Below are 16,862 nucleotides of genomic sequence, written 5' to 3'. Positions count from 1 at the left end.
GGAGTTTATCCTCCGGGCTTAAAGTCAGTAACCCCAAAAATGCATTGAAAATCTCTCCTGACTTTTGAAATGAGGGGCTATGACAGCGCCAGTATTCAAGGAAGGAAATACACGTTAGTGTTTGCAGTTCCACCAGCGTAGTCTGAGACTTACTCTGCTGAGATGTCAGACTGTCCTCTTCCACCATTTTGGAGCAGGGTTTACTGGGCCTGAGCATACCAGTTTTTAGAGAACATAGCTTCCTAATTTCCAGATATACTGGGAGAGTTATCAGAGACAGAAAAGGAGAGAGAAAGTCAGAGGTTCCTCTGCATGAAAGAAGCTGTGCTGCCAGGAGGGTTTTCAATTGGAGATCACCAGGCAGCTTTGTCAGGGGTCCTTTCTTTTGCAGGCAGCTCTGCCAAGCTTTGTGCTGAAACACTACGTCAGGTGTTTAGCTTCAGGCCACATTTGTTTGGGTTGAAAGAAAAATAAGTAATAAAAATAAATCTCCATCCATTTCTAAGAATGCAGCTAAGGACGAAGGAACTTCAGGTTAATTTTTTTTCTTCTTACCAATAAAAAAATCACAACAGACCTAGAATCCCTAAAAAAGGGGGGAGAGAGTCTGACTGGTTCTTCTCAAAGCTGTAATGCAGGGGCATTGAGACTTGGGAAGGGTGAAGTGGGTGGTGGGAGATTGCAGTTGCAGCTATTGACTGAATAAGCTAGCCATTGATTATCATAGCTGATAATCATTGGCAATGATGATTTCTCCAGTGCATTCTGCTCTTAATGTCTGTTGCTATATGAATGGTGAAAGGGGCTGTGCATGACCCAGTGAAAGCCAAGCATCCTCAAGTTCCTCTTACTCCAGACCAGGGTTAGTTAGTTCATCTCTGTTAGTACTGAAGTTGGCTTCCTAGTGCCACATCTTGTAGTAGCAGTTTAATGATCTTGTATAACTCTATTTGTCTGCTCTTCCACATGCAAAATACATGTGAGGAATGTGTGCCTGTTTCTTCTGGACTGTGATGTGCAGGTTTAGGTAGAGAATGTCTTTCTGGTTGAGGGGTTTGACAGCCTAAGATTAAAACGCTGTTCTTGTGAATGTGCTTTACTTTGTAGGCAGTTCTGTTCCATATGGAGTAAGGGTACTTTGAAAGTTGTCTGACAGGATTTGCACACCGTGCTAAACATCCCGGTTTCCCAAATAAAAACAGAGTCCCAGAAGCTGGTAAATACCTGTGCATGTGATGCAAACAAACTTCCTGATGCAGGGGCTACATAGCAGTCCCTTGCAGACCACAGCTTGCACTGGGACCGTTGCAGCTTCTGTTGAACACTATGGGGTCTCTTCCATAGAATGCGCCTGTTGGTATCAATTTATTAGCTAGACTGAGGCCTTGATTTGTAATGAGCCCTGAAGTGTAATTTGCAATAGTCTCCTGACTGTGTCTTACTAAGCTGCGGTGGGTACAAGGGGGAGACAGATTGAAGCTGGAGTAATACTTACCTTCACTTCCAGTCAGGAGGAGTACCTAGAGCAAAAAAGAATGTGCCACACCTAGGATCTCTGGAGCTGGCTTTTCTGGGAACTTGGGCTGTAGAGAGCGAAATACCCCTGATGCTGTATACGCAGGGCAAAGGCGGCTGCTGTCTTTAAAAATACACATGTGAAAATGGAACTGGAAGTTACTGCAAAGCTGCGTTTGCAGGTATCACAGCAAGGAAATGTGTAGAAACCAGACCTGAAAGGTTGTACAACAGTGAGTATCTCAGGATACTCCCTGACAGTTCCTATTTGCTTTGCTGAAGTGTTAAATCCTTAGTTATGGGTAGTAATTAATGAATTACTTTAGGCTTTTGTTTTGATTATACACAGTGTGTGTATATAATATGTATTTTAATATGCATTAAAAAACTTCTTTTTTTCTTGGTCATGGAAGGGGAGACTGTGAAAACAGTATTTGAAGTTCTTTGAGAAGACGTTTGATTGAAGTAATTTATTCCTGTTGAACACCCCAGAGCAATACCGAATAGCTGTGTCCCCGTCAATTTCGACAGACTCCTCAAAATGAAAGGAAAATCCTTTCTTGGTTTGTTTTCCAATAGAGAAAAACCTGAATTTCCGAGTGGATTAAACAGTTTAGCAATCCCTATTCCGTTTCTTGCAGGCTTCCCCCTCCCCACGCTGAGCCAAATCACTCTTCCCTTCTGCTCTTGTCCACAGATTTACTATTCAGCTAATTTTAGAGGTGGGTTTAGGTGTTTGTTTTAAAAACGCTGCAGTCTCCATCTCTGGTAATCCACCAGGTGGAAGCAGATGTGTAGAATATCTGTACATGTGTTTGTAAATCTGAGTTTGAGCAGAGGGTGTTTCTAGGAGGGCAGTGTATGTGCAAAGGTGAGGGAACCCTCAGCAGTATAATGCCTTGAGTAAAGCAGAAATTTGCAGTTAACCACCAGCTGGATTCGTTGGTGGTTTTTGTTCATGTGGTGGGCCGGGTGACATTGTATTAGCCAGTTCCTCTGGTGTATGGTTAGAGATCAGTTGCCTGGCTGTTCTGAATTACAGCAGGGAGAATGCTGCCGGGGAGGGGATGGGGAGAATAAGATAGGAAGTGGTTTCTTGGAGATGGGTGCTCTTCTGCTAACAGAAGTTTTGGTCTATTAGCCTTCAGTGTGCTTTTCTGACCTGCAAGCTTGTTCGTACCTTACTGTCCTCAACATAAAAAGGACATGGAACTGCTGAAACAAGTCCAGAGGAGGGCCACGAGGATGATCAGGGGACTGGAGCACCTCCCGTATGAAGACAGGCTGAGGAAGTTAGGGCTGTTCAGCCTGGAGAAGAGAAGGCTGCGTGGAGAGCTCATAGCAGCCTTCCAGTACCTGAAGGGGGCCTATAGGGATGCTGGGGAGGGACTCTTTGTCAGGGACTGTAGTGACAGGACAAGGGGTAACGGGTTAAAACTTAAACAGGGGAAGTTTAGATTGGATATAAGGAGGAAATTCTTTTCTGTTAGGGTGGTGAGGCACTGGAATCGGTTGCCCAGGGAGGTTGTGAGTGCTCCATCCCTGGCGGTGGTCAAGGCCAGGTTGGATGAAGCTTTGTGTGGGATGGTTTAGTGTGAGGTGTCCCTGTCCATGGCAGGGGGGTTGGAACTAGATGATCTTGAAGTCCTTTCCAACCCTAACTATTCTATGATTCTATGATGTCTTCCCTTCTGCCTGCCTTCCCATTAACCACCTAGCATCCCTGTACCTCTCTGCTATTGCAGAAAAAATAGCATCTTTGAAGTCTGGGGGTTATCCCTTTGGTATTGAAGTTTGGGGGTTATCCCTTTTGTATTCAGCTCTTACAACAATTTCGGTCTGAGTGCATCTTTGTCTGGAAATACGCTAAAAGAGCTAGATTTTTATTCGGCTTGGTTGAGGGCAGGGGGAGTCCACGTGGTGTCAAACAGGAAGCTTGAGGTAGCTTTGAGGGACCTCCCAAAAGCATCCCTCCATCCTGCAAATGCTTATGGTCTCTTAAAGGGAGTCGTTTGGAAAGGGGCTGTGCTATACAGATTTGCACTGCCTGCTCCATTTCATGCAACAGAAATCCTGTGGCTATGCACTGCTGCAGGATTTTGTGCTGTCCATTTACAGTTTTTGTCATATCTCCATTGACCTGTTGCACTAAAATTAGTGTCACACTGCCTGGCAAACTGTGCTCTTAATAACTTAAGCTTTGCTTACAGGGCACAGCTAGGGCAGTAAGACATGTTGAATATACACTGGCTTAAATTATTTCCTTACTGACTTGTGCTCTTTGAGCTTTGCTTAATTCTGAACACATTACAGCAGCAATCAGAGTGCCTAGAAGTGAAGTGTTCTTTTCCAGCTCCATCGGTGAGGATGTTTGCATTTTAAGCCCAGAGTTGCAACACTTAGTCCTGTACTTGTACTTGGTGCATGTTAGGACAAAAATAAAATGGAGGAAGAGCTGAAAGAGACCATTTGCATCACTTGAGGCCCAGTGGGAGCTGAGGGTCAGGATCACTCTGAGAATTAATCAGTTCACTAGAGAATATGATAATACAAGGAAATGATGGTATTGCAGTATGGTTTTCTTTTTTTTTTTTTTATTGGTAGCAGAAACTTTAAAAATAAAGAGAGCTAGAGAAAGCCTGGGAGCAGAAGCAGCCTGAAGGGGAAATGACCAAGACCAGCTTAGAAGTGCAGAGAATGGTGGTTCAGGAGTGGTGTTTTGCTGTGTCTTTGCAGGAAACTCCTTTCTATCTTGTGGAGAGGGGAGAGAGTGATCACAGCCCTATGAAATCTGACTGCTTAATGCTGCTTTGAAAAAAGGGCAATAGTTCTGGGCCTTCTGCTTTTCTTTGCAGATTGAGGATTTTAAACAGGGAAAGACGGGCCTGCGGAAAAGCGAGTGTAATCACAAAGCTGAAAGCGGGTCTGGCCTTTCTTGTCATTTTTAACAAGCCAAAACATTGCAGAAATCTGCCCAGGCAAACTTTTGGTCCTGCTGTGCCCCAGTGCAATAATTATAATGCAGAAACAGCTGATGGGTCACGTCTCCAGCCCTGCGCAGTGTTATGACTTGCTACCTACATTCCATGTTTAGCTTTGAGCGATCAGATGGTGCAAGCAACGTGAGCTAGCAGTGCCTGAGGACATGCAGCCAGGCAACACGTCCTTTCCCTCTGCAGCTTTGGTTTCTTTTCTCCACTTGTGTCTCATCCTGTCCCCTTAAGGTGATGCATTTTACAATAAAGGCTGCTCTCTGGAGAGGGTCAGCCGCCTGTGCAGGAGCATGTGTGCCATTCCCACTGTGCTCTCTGTTAAGTCCAAGGGCCCAAGGTTTGTAAATATTGTTTCTAAAGTACCTGAGAACTCCAGGTGAGCTGCTTGCCCTACTTACCAGGGACTCTGGAGCTGTGGTTGGTACATGTGGTGGTACATGGTGGCAGACTGCGTCAGCACGGTTACTGATGTGACTTAATGAAGCATGAGTTGTGTTGGAGGGATAAATTTTGTCTCTGCGCATGGGGGAAGGGTCATTTATGAATGTTTACAGGCAGACAAAAAAGTTGAAAATGATGCTTGTGTAAAGAGCAAGGGAGGCAGGGAGGGAAGAGGGATAGCTTGGGCTGGTGTTTTGTGTTGTGCTTAGCACTGTGCAAAAGGTACACACAGTCCTTGATCTAGGAAAACTGGGTAAGTAAGCAGTAAGCATTCATTGTCTGGGACTGCTCTTGCTCTCTTGAACTCCTCCTCCAGGGATGCTGTGGGAGAGGTGCAGTGCAGACATTTTGCTTGTTGTAGTTTTTATTATTGTGAACTTACATTCATGTAAATGGGTTTAATTGAAGAGCTGAACTTCAGGTTGACTTTTAAATGATAGGAGTGTTCTTTATGACAGAGGGGTTGCAAGCAAGCTCTGAGCTGGAGAGAAGGGAGCAACAGGGAGCAGGAAGAGGGAGTCAGGAGATGGAGTCGGCTGTGGGTACGTTCCACTGCATCTTTTCATCTTTCACCGGTACTGCAGCACCGCAGGAGTAGAGTTACCAACAACATTCTTGCTCAGGTCTCTCATCCCTCACTCAAATAGAGGGTGTAATTTGACGATGTCTCAGCTCCCCTGTGTGAAGGCTGTTGATGAAACTATATGTACATACATTTTTAAGTGAAAAACAAAACAAACCCCAACAAACATAAATCCCAAACCAGATCAGTTCTCTTGATCCCGGATCACTGTGGAGTTTTTCAAACACCAGGACTGGCACAAGGCTGGAGGGGGAACTGTGGCTGGAGCTGTGGGGTGAAGTGAGGACTGCCAGCCTGTCCTTCTGAATGACAGCCGTGGCTTACATCAGGTTGAATCAGTCTGTACACCGCAGGCTGAGGCGAAGCAGAATGGATTAAACCCAGGATTTCAGTTCTAGCCTTCAGTTCTCCTGTGACTGCAATTCTGCGTCAGCTTGTGCGGGTGCATGTATTTCTGCATCTCTGCTGCCATCAAATATGAGAAGCATCTTTTTACAGGGCAATTCTCACAGCCAGTGTTCACTAAAGTTTTTATTCAGACTGCTGTGCCACAACTTTTACAAATAGGTTGTGAATCTGGATTTTTATCTCCTCCTTCTCCATCCGTATCAGCTGTTATCAGCTGCAAACAGGTTAACAGTGAGGCCTGCCAGGCTGCTTAATGGGTGGCCGCCTGGTGCTGCCTTTGGCTGATGCAGATCATTTCTATTGGCCAAGGTTATCTCCCTGCTGACCTTGTAGCCAGAACTCAGGCTCTGGTGGCACGGTAATTGAGGAGAGCTTCTGAAAGAATTTGTAAAGGGTGGAATATCCTTTCTGCTTTTTTGTAAAAGCCATGTTTTGTTTTCATCATTGCTCTGAACAAGGAAAGAAAGTGCCCTGATGTTAAGTTTGCAAATTCAGAGAAGGTTGTGTTTGAAGGTTCTTTTCTTCTAAAATCCACTGTGGATACTGCTCTTATTTAGCATGGCAAGAGGCTGCTGCACCTTTGTCATCTTAAAAGCCTGCTTTTGCTACTGTACTTTCTCAGTTTGCTCACTGAGTACTGGTAGCTTGCTGTACGTGATACACAGCATCTGATTTCTTCCCAGCTGTAGCCTTTTGTACCATAATGTCTTTTCCTTGCTTGCAGTTGGTTCAGTTTACTGGACTAAGTATGTTTTCATGGTTTTGGGATGAAGAGGGACTTCTGTTAGCTGTGTGATGGAATGAGGCACAGGGATTAATGGGGAGACGGGGAGAGAGGGAGGAGTCCGGTGGGTTTTCTTTTTGATTCTTCCAGAGGCATCAGGCTCCTCCCGTAGCGAGGGAGAGCATAGTACATCGAACCTAAAGACCTTTAAAGTACATGCTGAAATGGATGCCGGGAAGATACAGTACAGTGCTTGGGCACAACTCCAAGGCTCCCAAGGCAAGTAATATTTAAACAAGCTGAACAGCCCCTTTCGGCAAGCAGCAGGAAATCCAGCACTGAGCTTTGTGTTGTTGCATGGTCAGCAGAAGATAAAAGCTCAGGCTATGCAGCTGGGGTTCCCTTCTATCACTGGATGGCAAACTGTTAAGAAAAGATAAAAGGAAAGAAAAGAACAGGGGGTCGTCTAACCGAAAAGCATTCCTTCGTATATTAAGCTGTTGAAGTACTTTGAAATACATTGGGCCTGATGTTAGTCGGAAACAGCACCATCGGCAGCTCTGGTGTGTACTGGAGCTTTTACATGAGTTGGCAAGCGAAAGGTGAATTCATCTTTCTGCTTCACCAGAGATAAATGTTTAATGTGGGTACGACTGCGATACGCATAGGTGCCTTGCTGCAAGCCTCACAGCAGGCAGGAGCTTCCCAGAACTCTTTTAGGAGCAGGGTGTGTAATGGTGGGGCTGCTGCTGACCGGGAGTTTGTGCTGAAATGCAACCAACATTCAGCCATACATAGCCTTTCCAGGTCCCCCTTTCTGCAGCTGATCCCCTGGTTAGGAACTGTTTTAACAATGAGGAAAAGAACTTAAATGAACTAGATTGATTGCTAGTTCGAGTCGTCTTAATTATTTACTGTATTCCTCCCATCTGTCCCTCCTCCTTTTTTCCTGCATCACAGCACTGGTGTCTTGGGAAAGAAAATGCTTCAGAGCATTTGTTACCAATTTAGCAGCAAGTACGTGCTCAAATTTGGGATTCTGAGATCTTTGTGTGCCATATGTAGGCAAAATGTAATATTTGCTAGTTCCAGTAGAAGGGAACAAACACAAATTTGCTGTTCTGCAGATAGTGTTTCTTTAATCTAGTGAGACTTACATTTGTGCAGCCTTTTTGTTTTGGTAAAACGGTTAACCGTCCTCCCTAGGGTGCCTAATTGCTTATCATGAACTAATCAGTCCCCTGGGTATATGAAGGAATGGAACATTGCCAAGATAGAGCCTGTGACTTCCCCCAGAGGTGTGATAACCCTCCCAATTACCCCACCCTTCGGGGAGCTCCCTTACTGCTATTTTGAAGTCCTCATTACTTCAGAAATTATCCATGTTTAGAGATTTTAGGAAGTTCTAAAGGGGTGTATTTGCTGAGAAACCTTTGAATTTTTCAGCTTTCATATTTTTATGTCAAATCTGTATTGAATAATGTTTCAAGTTTGGTGTGAAATATACTGAGCATGGTGATGCTGCCATTTCTGTTTATGAGAGAGTGCCTACCTCCATAGCCTTTGTGGCATGTCAGACACTAATAGGTGAGGAAGAGGCCAGTTTCTGTCTTCAGTTACCAGTAAGCAAGCATGGTGAAATCTTCGAGCTTCAGAAACCCCATTTGAAGTCTAGATGAAGGAATGAGTGAAACAAATCTGGTGGTAACTCTTCTAATTTTTGTTCGAATGATAGTTGCACATTATCATGTGTGAAATGAGTGGGTAGATTAAGAAAAGTTTTCACCTTACGGTGAGAAATAATTTATTTAGCTGGTGGTTTTCCTTGCTTTTTCCTCTTAGTTTTGTATTTTAACTCATTTAAATACATGCTTGTCTGCTCTACAGGTGGGACGGCTACCTATTCCTTGAATTCTTCTCTTCTTGATTCTCTTTATATTGAATGGTTGAGCTCCATTAGGCATATAAAACTCGCTACAAAACAATGATGTCTGAACTGGAAGTGGAAGATAGCTCCTGCTATTTAGTACCTGAGTGAAAGTATGAGTTCTGATGTAAAGGTTTTCTTTTTTCCTTTCCTTTTGCTCTGAAAGAGTATAGTTTTTTATATGAAGTTTGGAGGATGGGATCTGTCAGTTGAGTAAAAATAGTTTGTTCCTTTAGAGGACTGTAACCTGATCAAAGAACAATAACAAATTTATCTTTTTTTTAATTATTTTTCCTTTTGTGGCTATTTTAAAATACTTCAGGTCTTGTTCATCTCTGGTCATAGGGTAGATTCTACATAACCTCAGCAAGATTAATGTAAATGTGTATATATAAAATATATGTGTGTGTGTATGGATATTGTATGTACTGATTTAAAACTGTAAAGCAAGGTTGTTTCATTTTTAGGATTAAAAGAAAGTGCCTGTGTGGGTGTGTATGTATATATGACTGAGAAAATGTTCACGTGGAAATATCACTCCTCAAAAGAGCATGAATTTCAGTATCATAAGTCTGATTATGATACTTAAGCGTTGCTTTGCTATGTGGGCATATATGAAAGTGATTAGTCAAGGTCCCACTGGCAAACTTTTGCTGTCCTGCTGCAGAAACTGGGATGGGGGTGTGGGGTGCCCAGGCCGCTTGGTTGTTTTTTTGTTGTCATTCATTTTTCTCTATGCAACTTGCGACTAATGTTTTACTCAGGGTAGGATTGAACCTATGCATAATTCATATGAGTTTGTTTCAGGCTAACTTTATGGTATATTGCATGTCAATGGGAGTCAGCAGAAGGAAACGAGTTTGCCTTTTCAGACATGAATTGTGGGAAGAATAGTCTGTATCATGTGTTTGGTGGCAGTGTGTGAAGCGCTAGCACTGGAATTACTTTTTTGGAAGAGGAGGGTGGTTTTGGACTAGCAGCAGACATTTTTGGCTGGAGAATTAGCAACTTGAAACTTCATTTACTGAAGAAACCTGTTCACAATTTTGTCTGTTTTGTTTTTTGTTTTTTGTTTTTTTTTTCCCCAGCGTTCCTGAAATAAACTTCCTGCAATTCTTTGCAGTGTGCAGGTGTCCAGGCTCCCCTTTGCTCATGGTCGCCTGTGCAGCCCGTCAGGCGACTGAAGGCTGTACCTAAAATTCTGCCGGCAGTGCAGCACACACTGCAATGGTCTTGATATAGTTACGGTGGACACCTTGCACACCTACTGGTTGTAGCATCCCCTCCTAGTCCGAACGACTGAGTGTTGAGTTCCAGGAGTCTACACGTGTGGAGTACTGCCTGGACTAGAAAAAAGAAAGCTGCAGAGATTGTAAGCTGCTGCTTGATCCGTGTGGCTGTTGTGCCGAAGAGCATCAAAACTTTGCTGGATGGATCCGACAGCTCGTTGCAGAGTAGAGGGTCAGTCTCACTGGTTACTTACAGTTATTAACATTAGTGGATTGTAATTTTTTTGTTGTTTGCTTTGTTTTTATTCTTTTCTCTGCGTGCATAAGAGGATTGTGACCTCGTAACCAGAATGCTCATGTTCAGGAAACTTAAGGCCGTTCCTTCTGACGGGCTTTGAAGATCAGCAGGCGTTTCCTCCAGGGTTTACAGCATTGTTGGAGGAGCTGGTCACTGCAGAAGTCTTCAGGCCTATCTGCCTGACTTCGGTCATTTCTTACCTCCCCAGCATGTGGATTGCACTGTTTGCAGACTGTCCAAGTGCCACGATGACCTCTGTGGATTCCTTATGAGCTTTTACAAGGCTGGGCCTGTGTACTTTGTAAAATCCTTTAGAAACGCCTGCTAGGCTTTAAAGTCCCAGAGCAAAGGCTATGCTATAAGGAACATGGAAGGTCAGCAGCTGGATGTGGTTGTGGATGAAGAGGAATTGGTGTGTATGTTCGTGTGTATGCAGTTCTTGTTTGGAAAATACATCTTTTCTCAAGTCAGATAGAAATACGTCATTTCTGAGGCTTCTTCTACTTGTCTGATAAAGCTGAGGTGCTTCTGAATTCCATGAGAAGCTGCTGAACTGGATCCCTGTGCCCCATCTTTTTGCATGCATGTTGCAGTCTATGAAAACTTAACAGATGCTGTTTCATTTTATCAAGTGTGCAGGAAGCACCTCCCACAGGTTAGTTTCACTGTGTGTTCTTCAAAATAGAAAGAAAACTGGTACTGAAGAATACCACAGGCAAATAGCATTGCTGTTCAAAATTTTCCTAGTGGCTTTCCTGTGAGGATCTCAACTTGGAGAGGCTTGCCAGCACCATCTGCTGCTGTAATTAATTTACCTAACTAAAACCGAGAACTTTGTATTTCAGAGTTCAGAGCTCTGCAAACAGCCTTAAAGGCTACATGTCCAGCTGGTATAAGCCAGTGGGCATGCTCACGAGACTGATCATCAGTGACAGCTTGATCATCAGTGATGGGAGAGAAGCATTTTTCTAAGGCTGAGTTCTCCCTTTACCTAGAGGAAGCAATAAACCTCAGTTTGAGTGATCTGGGGTACTCTAGTATCTGTAGCAGATAGATAGATATTACCCCAGGTAAAATTAAACTTCTAGCTTGTATCTTTTAACTCTGGTTCAAAATTAGAGGAGAATAGCAACCGATGGTCATATATGCTGAATATCACGTGGAGATGATATAGATGGTGTATATCTGTTCCTGGTCCTCGACAGACTGTAGGAGGTGGTTGACTTGAGACCTGTATGTGCTTCATAAGGTGCAGGCAGGGGTTGGCTTTGGCTTATGGGTCTGCAGAGAGTCTGCCTGGTGTGAAGATATAAGCTAGAAAGAATTGCTGCAGGTTACCTTGTTCATGAAAAAGCTGTGTAGCCGCTTTGGATATTGCAGTTGGAGGCTGGCATCACAAATGCCAGTGGATGGGAGAGTAAAGGTTGTACAGCATGCTTCTGAATCCCTTTGCTCCAGCACAACTGTCTTTCCTCCCTGTGGCATGTGGTTTCCCCTCTTAAAATTTTAAGCTAAAAATAATTTAAAAATCTATTTTGGGGGGTATGTGTGTTTCTGAATGTTTTAGATTGTCTTGATTGTAGATTTTTGTTGCTGTTGTTGTTCGGGGAGTGTGTTAGGGGGAATAGTTCCTGTGCTGACCAGAAACAGAAGACAGGAAGGTAATGATGTTAACAAGGTGGGGGAGAAAAGGAGGTGTTTGTTTAGAAAAAAGCCTAGTCACTAAAGCCTGTGGAGCAGAGGAGCCCTGCTGATAACACAGATGAAATAGTCTGCCTCTCTCCTAACTTTAGAGGAGTGGAGCTTTGTAGTAAATGGCTGCCATGTGGCAGCTGTCTCCCAGCTTCGTGAGCCTGGCAGTAGTTAATCCTGTCAGCAAGTCATGCTCCCTGGAAAACAGCAGTGAGAAAAGCTGCAAACTCTTGAATCATTCTCTCTGCAAAGTATTTGCATGTTGAATCTCCGGCTGAAAATGAGTTTGGTAATGTGGTGGAGGTTCTCATCTTTAAGTAGCATTAAAGTGCAGCTGTGCTGGCTTTTAACTAAAACACTAGAAATGTGCCGAGATGCAGCGATTCTTTTCCCTCTTGAAAAAATGAAAAAAGCCATTTCAGTTTTGGAAGTTGTATGTTCCAGGGTACAAAACATGCTGCATAAAGATGAGACACTGTCTTGCTATTGGGGTGTGTGTGTGTGTGTGTGTGTGTGTGTGTGTTAAGAAATTACAGGTTGAGCATCTGAGATGATGATTATCCTTAAAAGCTGGAGGCTTTAAAATTAATCTGTTCAGTTCCATTTGCTTTTTGTATTCTGTTGAGCATGGAATGTTTCTGTCTTTTCTCCACAACACTGAAATCTAGAAGTTTTAGTTAAAAAAAAAAAGTTTTAGATTTTTGTGCGGTAATGTAATACCATCAGATTTTTACGGGGCTTGTGATAAAATCATGGTGGTTGACAACGCTACCACCAGGAAATGAGTTTTAATCCCTGTAATTTCTACTCTTCTCAAGTTGTGCATCATTTTACTACATTATCTTGCAAGGTGTAAAGTGCTTCGGCATGCTACCTGGTACAGGCTCCAAGCACAGAGTGGTCTGGCACACCCTGCAAACACAGTGCAGTTGGGATGGGAAGGATGTGTTGGGGGCTCTGTGGTAAGCGGCCCCATGCTCTCCCCCTTGGGCTTGCCTGTGCAAGGAAATTTGCTAGCATGTGGATGCAGTTACAGTGGCGAAACACCATGTGGGATATAGCTACTCCAAAAGGAGAGTCTTGGTTCGGATTACCCTGTTTCCAGACCCAGTTTTGTAAAATTGCATGTGCATTCGGGCCTTCTGTGAAGCTCTCTCTAAATCCATCCTGGAGGAAGAGGATTGCAACCAGGGTGCCGCACAAGAAACAGGGCACTAGCACAGGAGATATTCTGTATCTTCCTTGGCATTATTTGTCCTGCCTCTCTAATCCCTGCTCAACTCATCCTGCTGCACACACACAGCTCTGGTTGCGTGTAAAGAGCAAGCACGAAGGGGGTGAAACGTTTCTTGTTTCTCCCACCAGAGACTTGTTTTAAACCTGCACTTCGAGTCCTGGGTCTGAAGCTGCTCTTGGCCGAGCTGCTGGGCATCAGGGTGAGGGACAGGGACGGGGATGAGGACAGGGACAGGCCCTCCCTTTTTCCCTCTTCCCCCCCCCCCCCCCCCCCCCCCCCCCGACAGCTGCAGGCACCAATTGCCAGCAAGCAGAGCAGCCAGCATGGTTTCGTGGCTTTTCTTCCTCTGGTCACTACTGTCCCTTCTTGTTTCCGTGATGCTGTGCAGAGGAACAACCGGATGGATTGTATCCTCTTGGGGTGGGTGCCTGGGCATCTGCACAGCCAGTTGGTATGGCACAGAAGCCCCTGTTTTTTCAGTGACACCAGGGGCTATTGATGGCAGGCTGGGACTGTACTGCTGCTGCTGCACAGATGCTTGCTCTTGGCCCACCTTAAAAGGACAAGATATCCCATGGTTTAGACTGGCCATATATTGTCGGGGCTCTCCATCACAGCTACCCAGCCAAGCCCAGTGTCCCACTTTGCCCGCCCCGTGTTCCTGCAGCCTCTCCTCCAGGGGAGCCAAGGGATGCTGTAATTCAGACTGTTTGGAGGGGAGGTCGCTTTTCTTCTCTGTTACTCAGGAATGTTTTCCATTTGCCTTTCCCAAGTGCAATCCATCCAGCTCACCCCTCAGGCTCTTGGACAAGTATCTGGTTCCCCCAGCACAGTGCTTCCTTAGCCATGTAGGTGATGGGATGTCAAGCTATAGCTTCCCCCTCTCCAGTGTTTTAAGCTAACTGGGTTTGGCAGGGCAAAGCAAAAATGAAAAAAAACCAACCCAAGACACCAAACAAACCCAAACCCACAGAGCTACGTTTTAGATTGTTTCCTCATTTTGCATCTCTCATCCCCTCTCGCTGATCTGAGGCAGCAGCACCAGCAGATGAGGTTTTATGTCGTGGGCTGGGGCTCCCCTTGGGCAGGCACGCCTCCTCTTCCTCAGCTTGTTCCGCAGGGAGACATGTATGACAGAGATGGCCCTCACTTTGGCTTCCTCTTGTCCCTCTGCTCTGTCCCCTTGTCCTTGGCTCCATCAGGGTCATGCTGTGGTTTTGGCAGGCAGCATGATGCCGCTCGCCTGACCTATTCCCACCTTCCCAAGTCACCTCCATCTTGCCTTCCAAGGGAGGAGCCTTCAGGGCCTGCTCCCTCTGGTCCTGGCTCTGTTCCGGGCTCCCACCCTCTCCCACGCTGTGTCCCAGGGCTGTCCCCTTGCCAGGTGGGGAGTGAGCCAGCCCCGGCCCCAGGGAGAGATGTGACGGCTGTACTGGGGAAGGCCAGTGGGTGTGGGGAGAGACCCCTGGCCATGTCCCAAGGAGCTGTGGCCAGTGCCAGCTCAGGGGGGACGTGAAGGGACTTTCTCGGGTCGCCACTTCATCTAAGGCAAATAAACTGGAGTCAAAGCCAAGAAACACATCGGCTTCCTGGAACTCTGTGAGCCGTCCGCACAGCTGTCCCTGCTCCCTGAACACATGCAAAGCAGAGCTTATAAGGACAGACAGTATTGCTTTTGTGTCCCTCCTCAGCCGGTGGGGAGGGCGGCGCAGGGGAGGGGATGTGCCCAGTAAGGCCCAAGGCCCATCCTGTCCTCTCTTGTCACTGCGTTGCCGGGGTGCCTGGTGACAAGGGAGATGCAGGCCCCCTCCACACTGGCCTCCTGACAACGGCTGCACAGGCAGGCAGGGGTGGGGATGGAGGGGTGTTTGCAGTTGTCTGCATCGGAAGGAGTGCAGGGATGTCTGCTGGCTGCCACTTGTTTTACTCTGCTGTTGCTCTGACTTTAGTTCTTTTGCCTTTCTTAAATCACATCTCAGAATCCTTTTTGCTTGATCAAGCTCTCAAAGCTGCCTGCAGTTTGGCGACGGAGGCTTCCTGGTGGGCCAGGTGCTCACCCACAAGCTGATGCGAACAGCGAGGTTGAGGAACAGCTTGTAGATACTTCTTTGGTCAAGGGGGGAGGGCTAAGGCGTTAGAAAAATCTCAAGTTCATCCTCAGCTGTTGAGCCTAAATGTGGCCGCAGGTTTTTGCAGTGCTGATCGGGAGCTCAGTGCAGGCTCAGATCAAGCCCTCTGCCCAGTGTGACGGCAGAGACCTGGGCTTTCCTGTTGGGAGCCTGGGGGCCGTTGGGTTTTGCTTTCGCTCTCAGTGCTGGAGCAGCATGTGCCTCCGTTCTCCTTTCTACCATAGTAAGACCACAGGGTCCTGCATGAGGGCTGTTCGCACAGCACACCTCTTGTGAAAGGAGCAAACGTGTTAGTTTGCTCACTGACAAGTTAGCAAACCGAGCGCAGGGCCCAGAAGATGGGTACAACTGCATTTTATATTAGAGTTGCCTGGTGTCCCTGTGCATTGCTGTAAAACCGTTGGACCATATAACCATATAAGTGAATTTAATCCAGGAAACGCCTGCCTGTATGGCATCTCACTGTTACATTGTTTGCCCTTGTTTCCAGCGTATTACATCAATGTAATACCAGAGTATCATGGTGATTCAAAGTTGCTGTTTGCTTAAGACATTAACGAAGTTCATATTCTGGTATGCTTTATAGAGAGGTGCTTTCGGTCATCTGAGCCAAAGTCCTGAGGATCATTAGTGGTCCATAAGTCATCAGGAGGTGCTTTTCAAAACCTATATAAAATCCAAATGCACACACTTATCCCATCATGCAGTCAAGGAAATAAAAGGGAGGAGTAGGTATGTTTGAATATTTAAAATGTAGCCTAACCGTTAGATGTTGTAACAGCAGTATACAAAATAATCTGGAAATATAGGGGTCATCTTGTTCTTGTTTGGCGCTTCTTCCCCTCCCCCACACCCAAAACAGGAGGTGGTCCCTAGCTCAGTTTTAAGGCATGGCCATGAGCATGGGCTTCACTTGTTTATTCTGTGTCTGGGTGTGTTTGTCTAGGTACATGCTAGGTATGAAAAGGCATATGGATGTTGTGGATGCTTAGGGTTATTTTAGAAGGCAGAGTATTACATGTGCTTTAGCACAGATAAGGCAATTCTATCACTGACAGCTCAGAGAGTTCATAGCAAGAGGAGCAGTCTTTTTGGTGCTTGGAGAGCACCTTTCAAGAGATGCTGCTCCTTCTGGTTGTCATCTTTCTTTTGTTCGGTTTTGGTTTTCCCTAGAGGAAAACATTAGTTACAGGTACAAGTTCAAAACCTTAGCGGTAACATTCTTGGCTTTTACCGAACTACCACCAGATACTCCTGAGCAGCTGTCTTTCCTTTTATGCTTGCCCTCCTTTCCCCATAGGCTGCTCTGTGCTGATGCTCCAGCAGTGGTGACATTGAGGCAACACTGCCAGTATAATTCTCTACCACTGGGGTGCCAAGTCAGCACCAGCACTTCAGTAGCAAGGGCAGAGTTGGTATTAAAAAGGTCAGTCGGGAAAACATTTTTCTTTGCCTTGAGGCAGTGCTTTGATTAGTGTTAACCCTTTTTTCTTTCCACATGACGCCTTCTCACCCGCTTTCCTTCCTGACAGCTTTGATGCAAAATCATGTTCAAAATGGAGTGCGGGTGATCATATGCATCTCTTGGGGTGGTAGTGACCATTTGTGCTTGGCACCATGTGCTCTGAGAGTAAGATCTCTGTATAGAAGCTTAGTAGGAAACCAGTGCATCAGAAATGGTTTGGA

General features: G+C 45.5%; 1 protein-coding gene across 5 annotated transcripts in view; it reads left to right on the top strand.

Annotated features, from left to right (window-relative positions):
• The window catches only part of RREB1 (ras responsive element binding protein 1), a 125,501-nt gene that overhangs the window by 35,745 nt on the left and 72,894 nt on the right, over window positions 1–16,862 (top strand). The window contains exon 3 of one of the 5 annotated variants that reach the window (XM_065667401.1): window positions 9,680–10,052. The exons of the other annotated variants lie outside the window; for them this stretch is intronic. Coding sequence (XP_065523473.1) covers window positions 10,022–10,052 — 31 coding nt within the window. The 5' untranslated portion in view covers window positions 9,680–10,021. The remainder of the gene's footprint in view (window positions 1–9,679; window positions 10,053–16,862) is intronic. 5 annotated transcript variants of the gene reach the window in all.

This window comes from Lathamus discolor, chromosome 2 (assembly GCF_037157495.1).
Source record: "Lathamus discolor isolate bLatDis1 chromosome 2, bLatDis1.hap1, whole genome shotgun sequence".
Taxonomy (NCBI): Eukaryota; Metazoa; Chordata; class Aves; order Psittaciformes; family Psittacidae; genus Lathamus; species Lathamus discolor.
The sequence above is the reverse complement of the archived record's forward strand: the minus strand, read 5'-3'. Positions and strand labels throughout refer to the sequence as shown.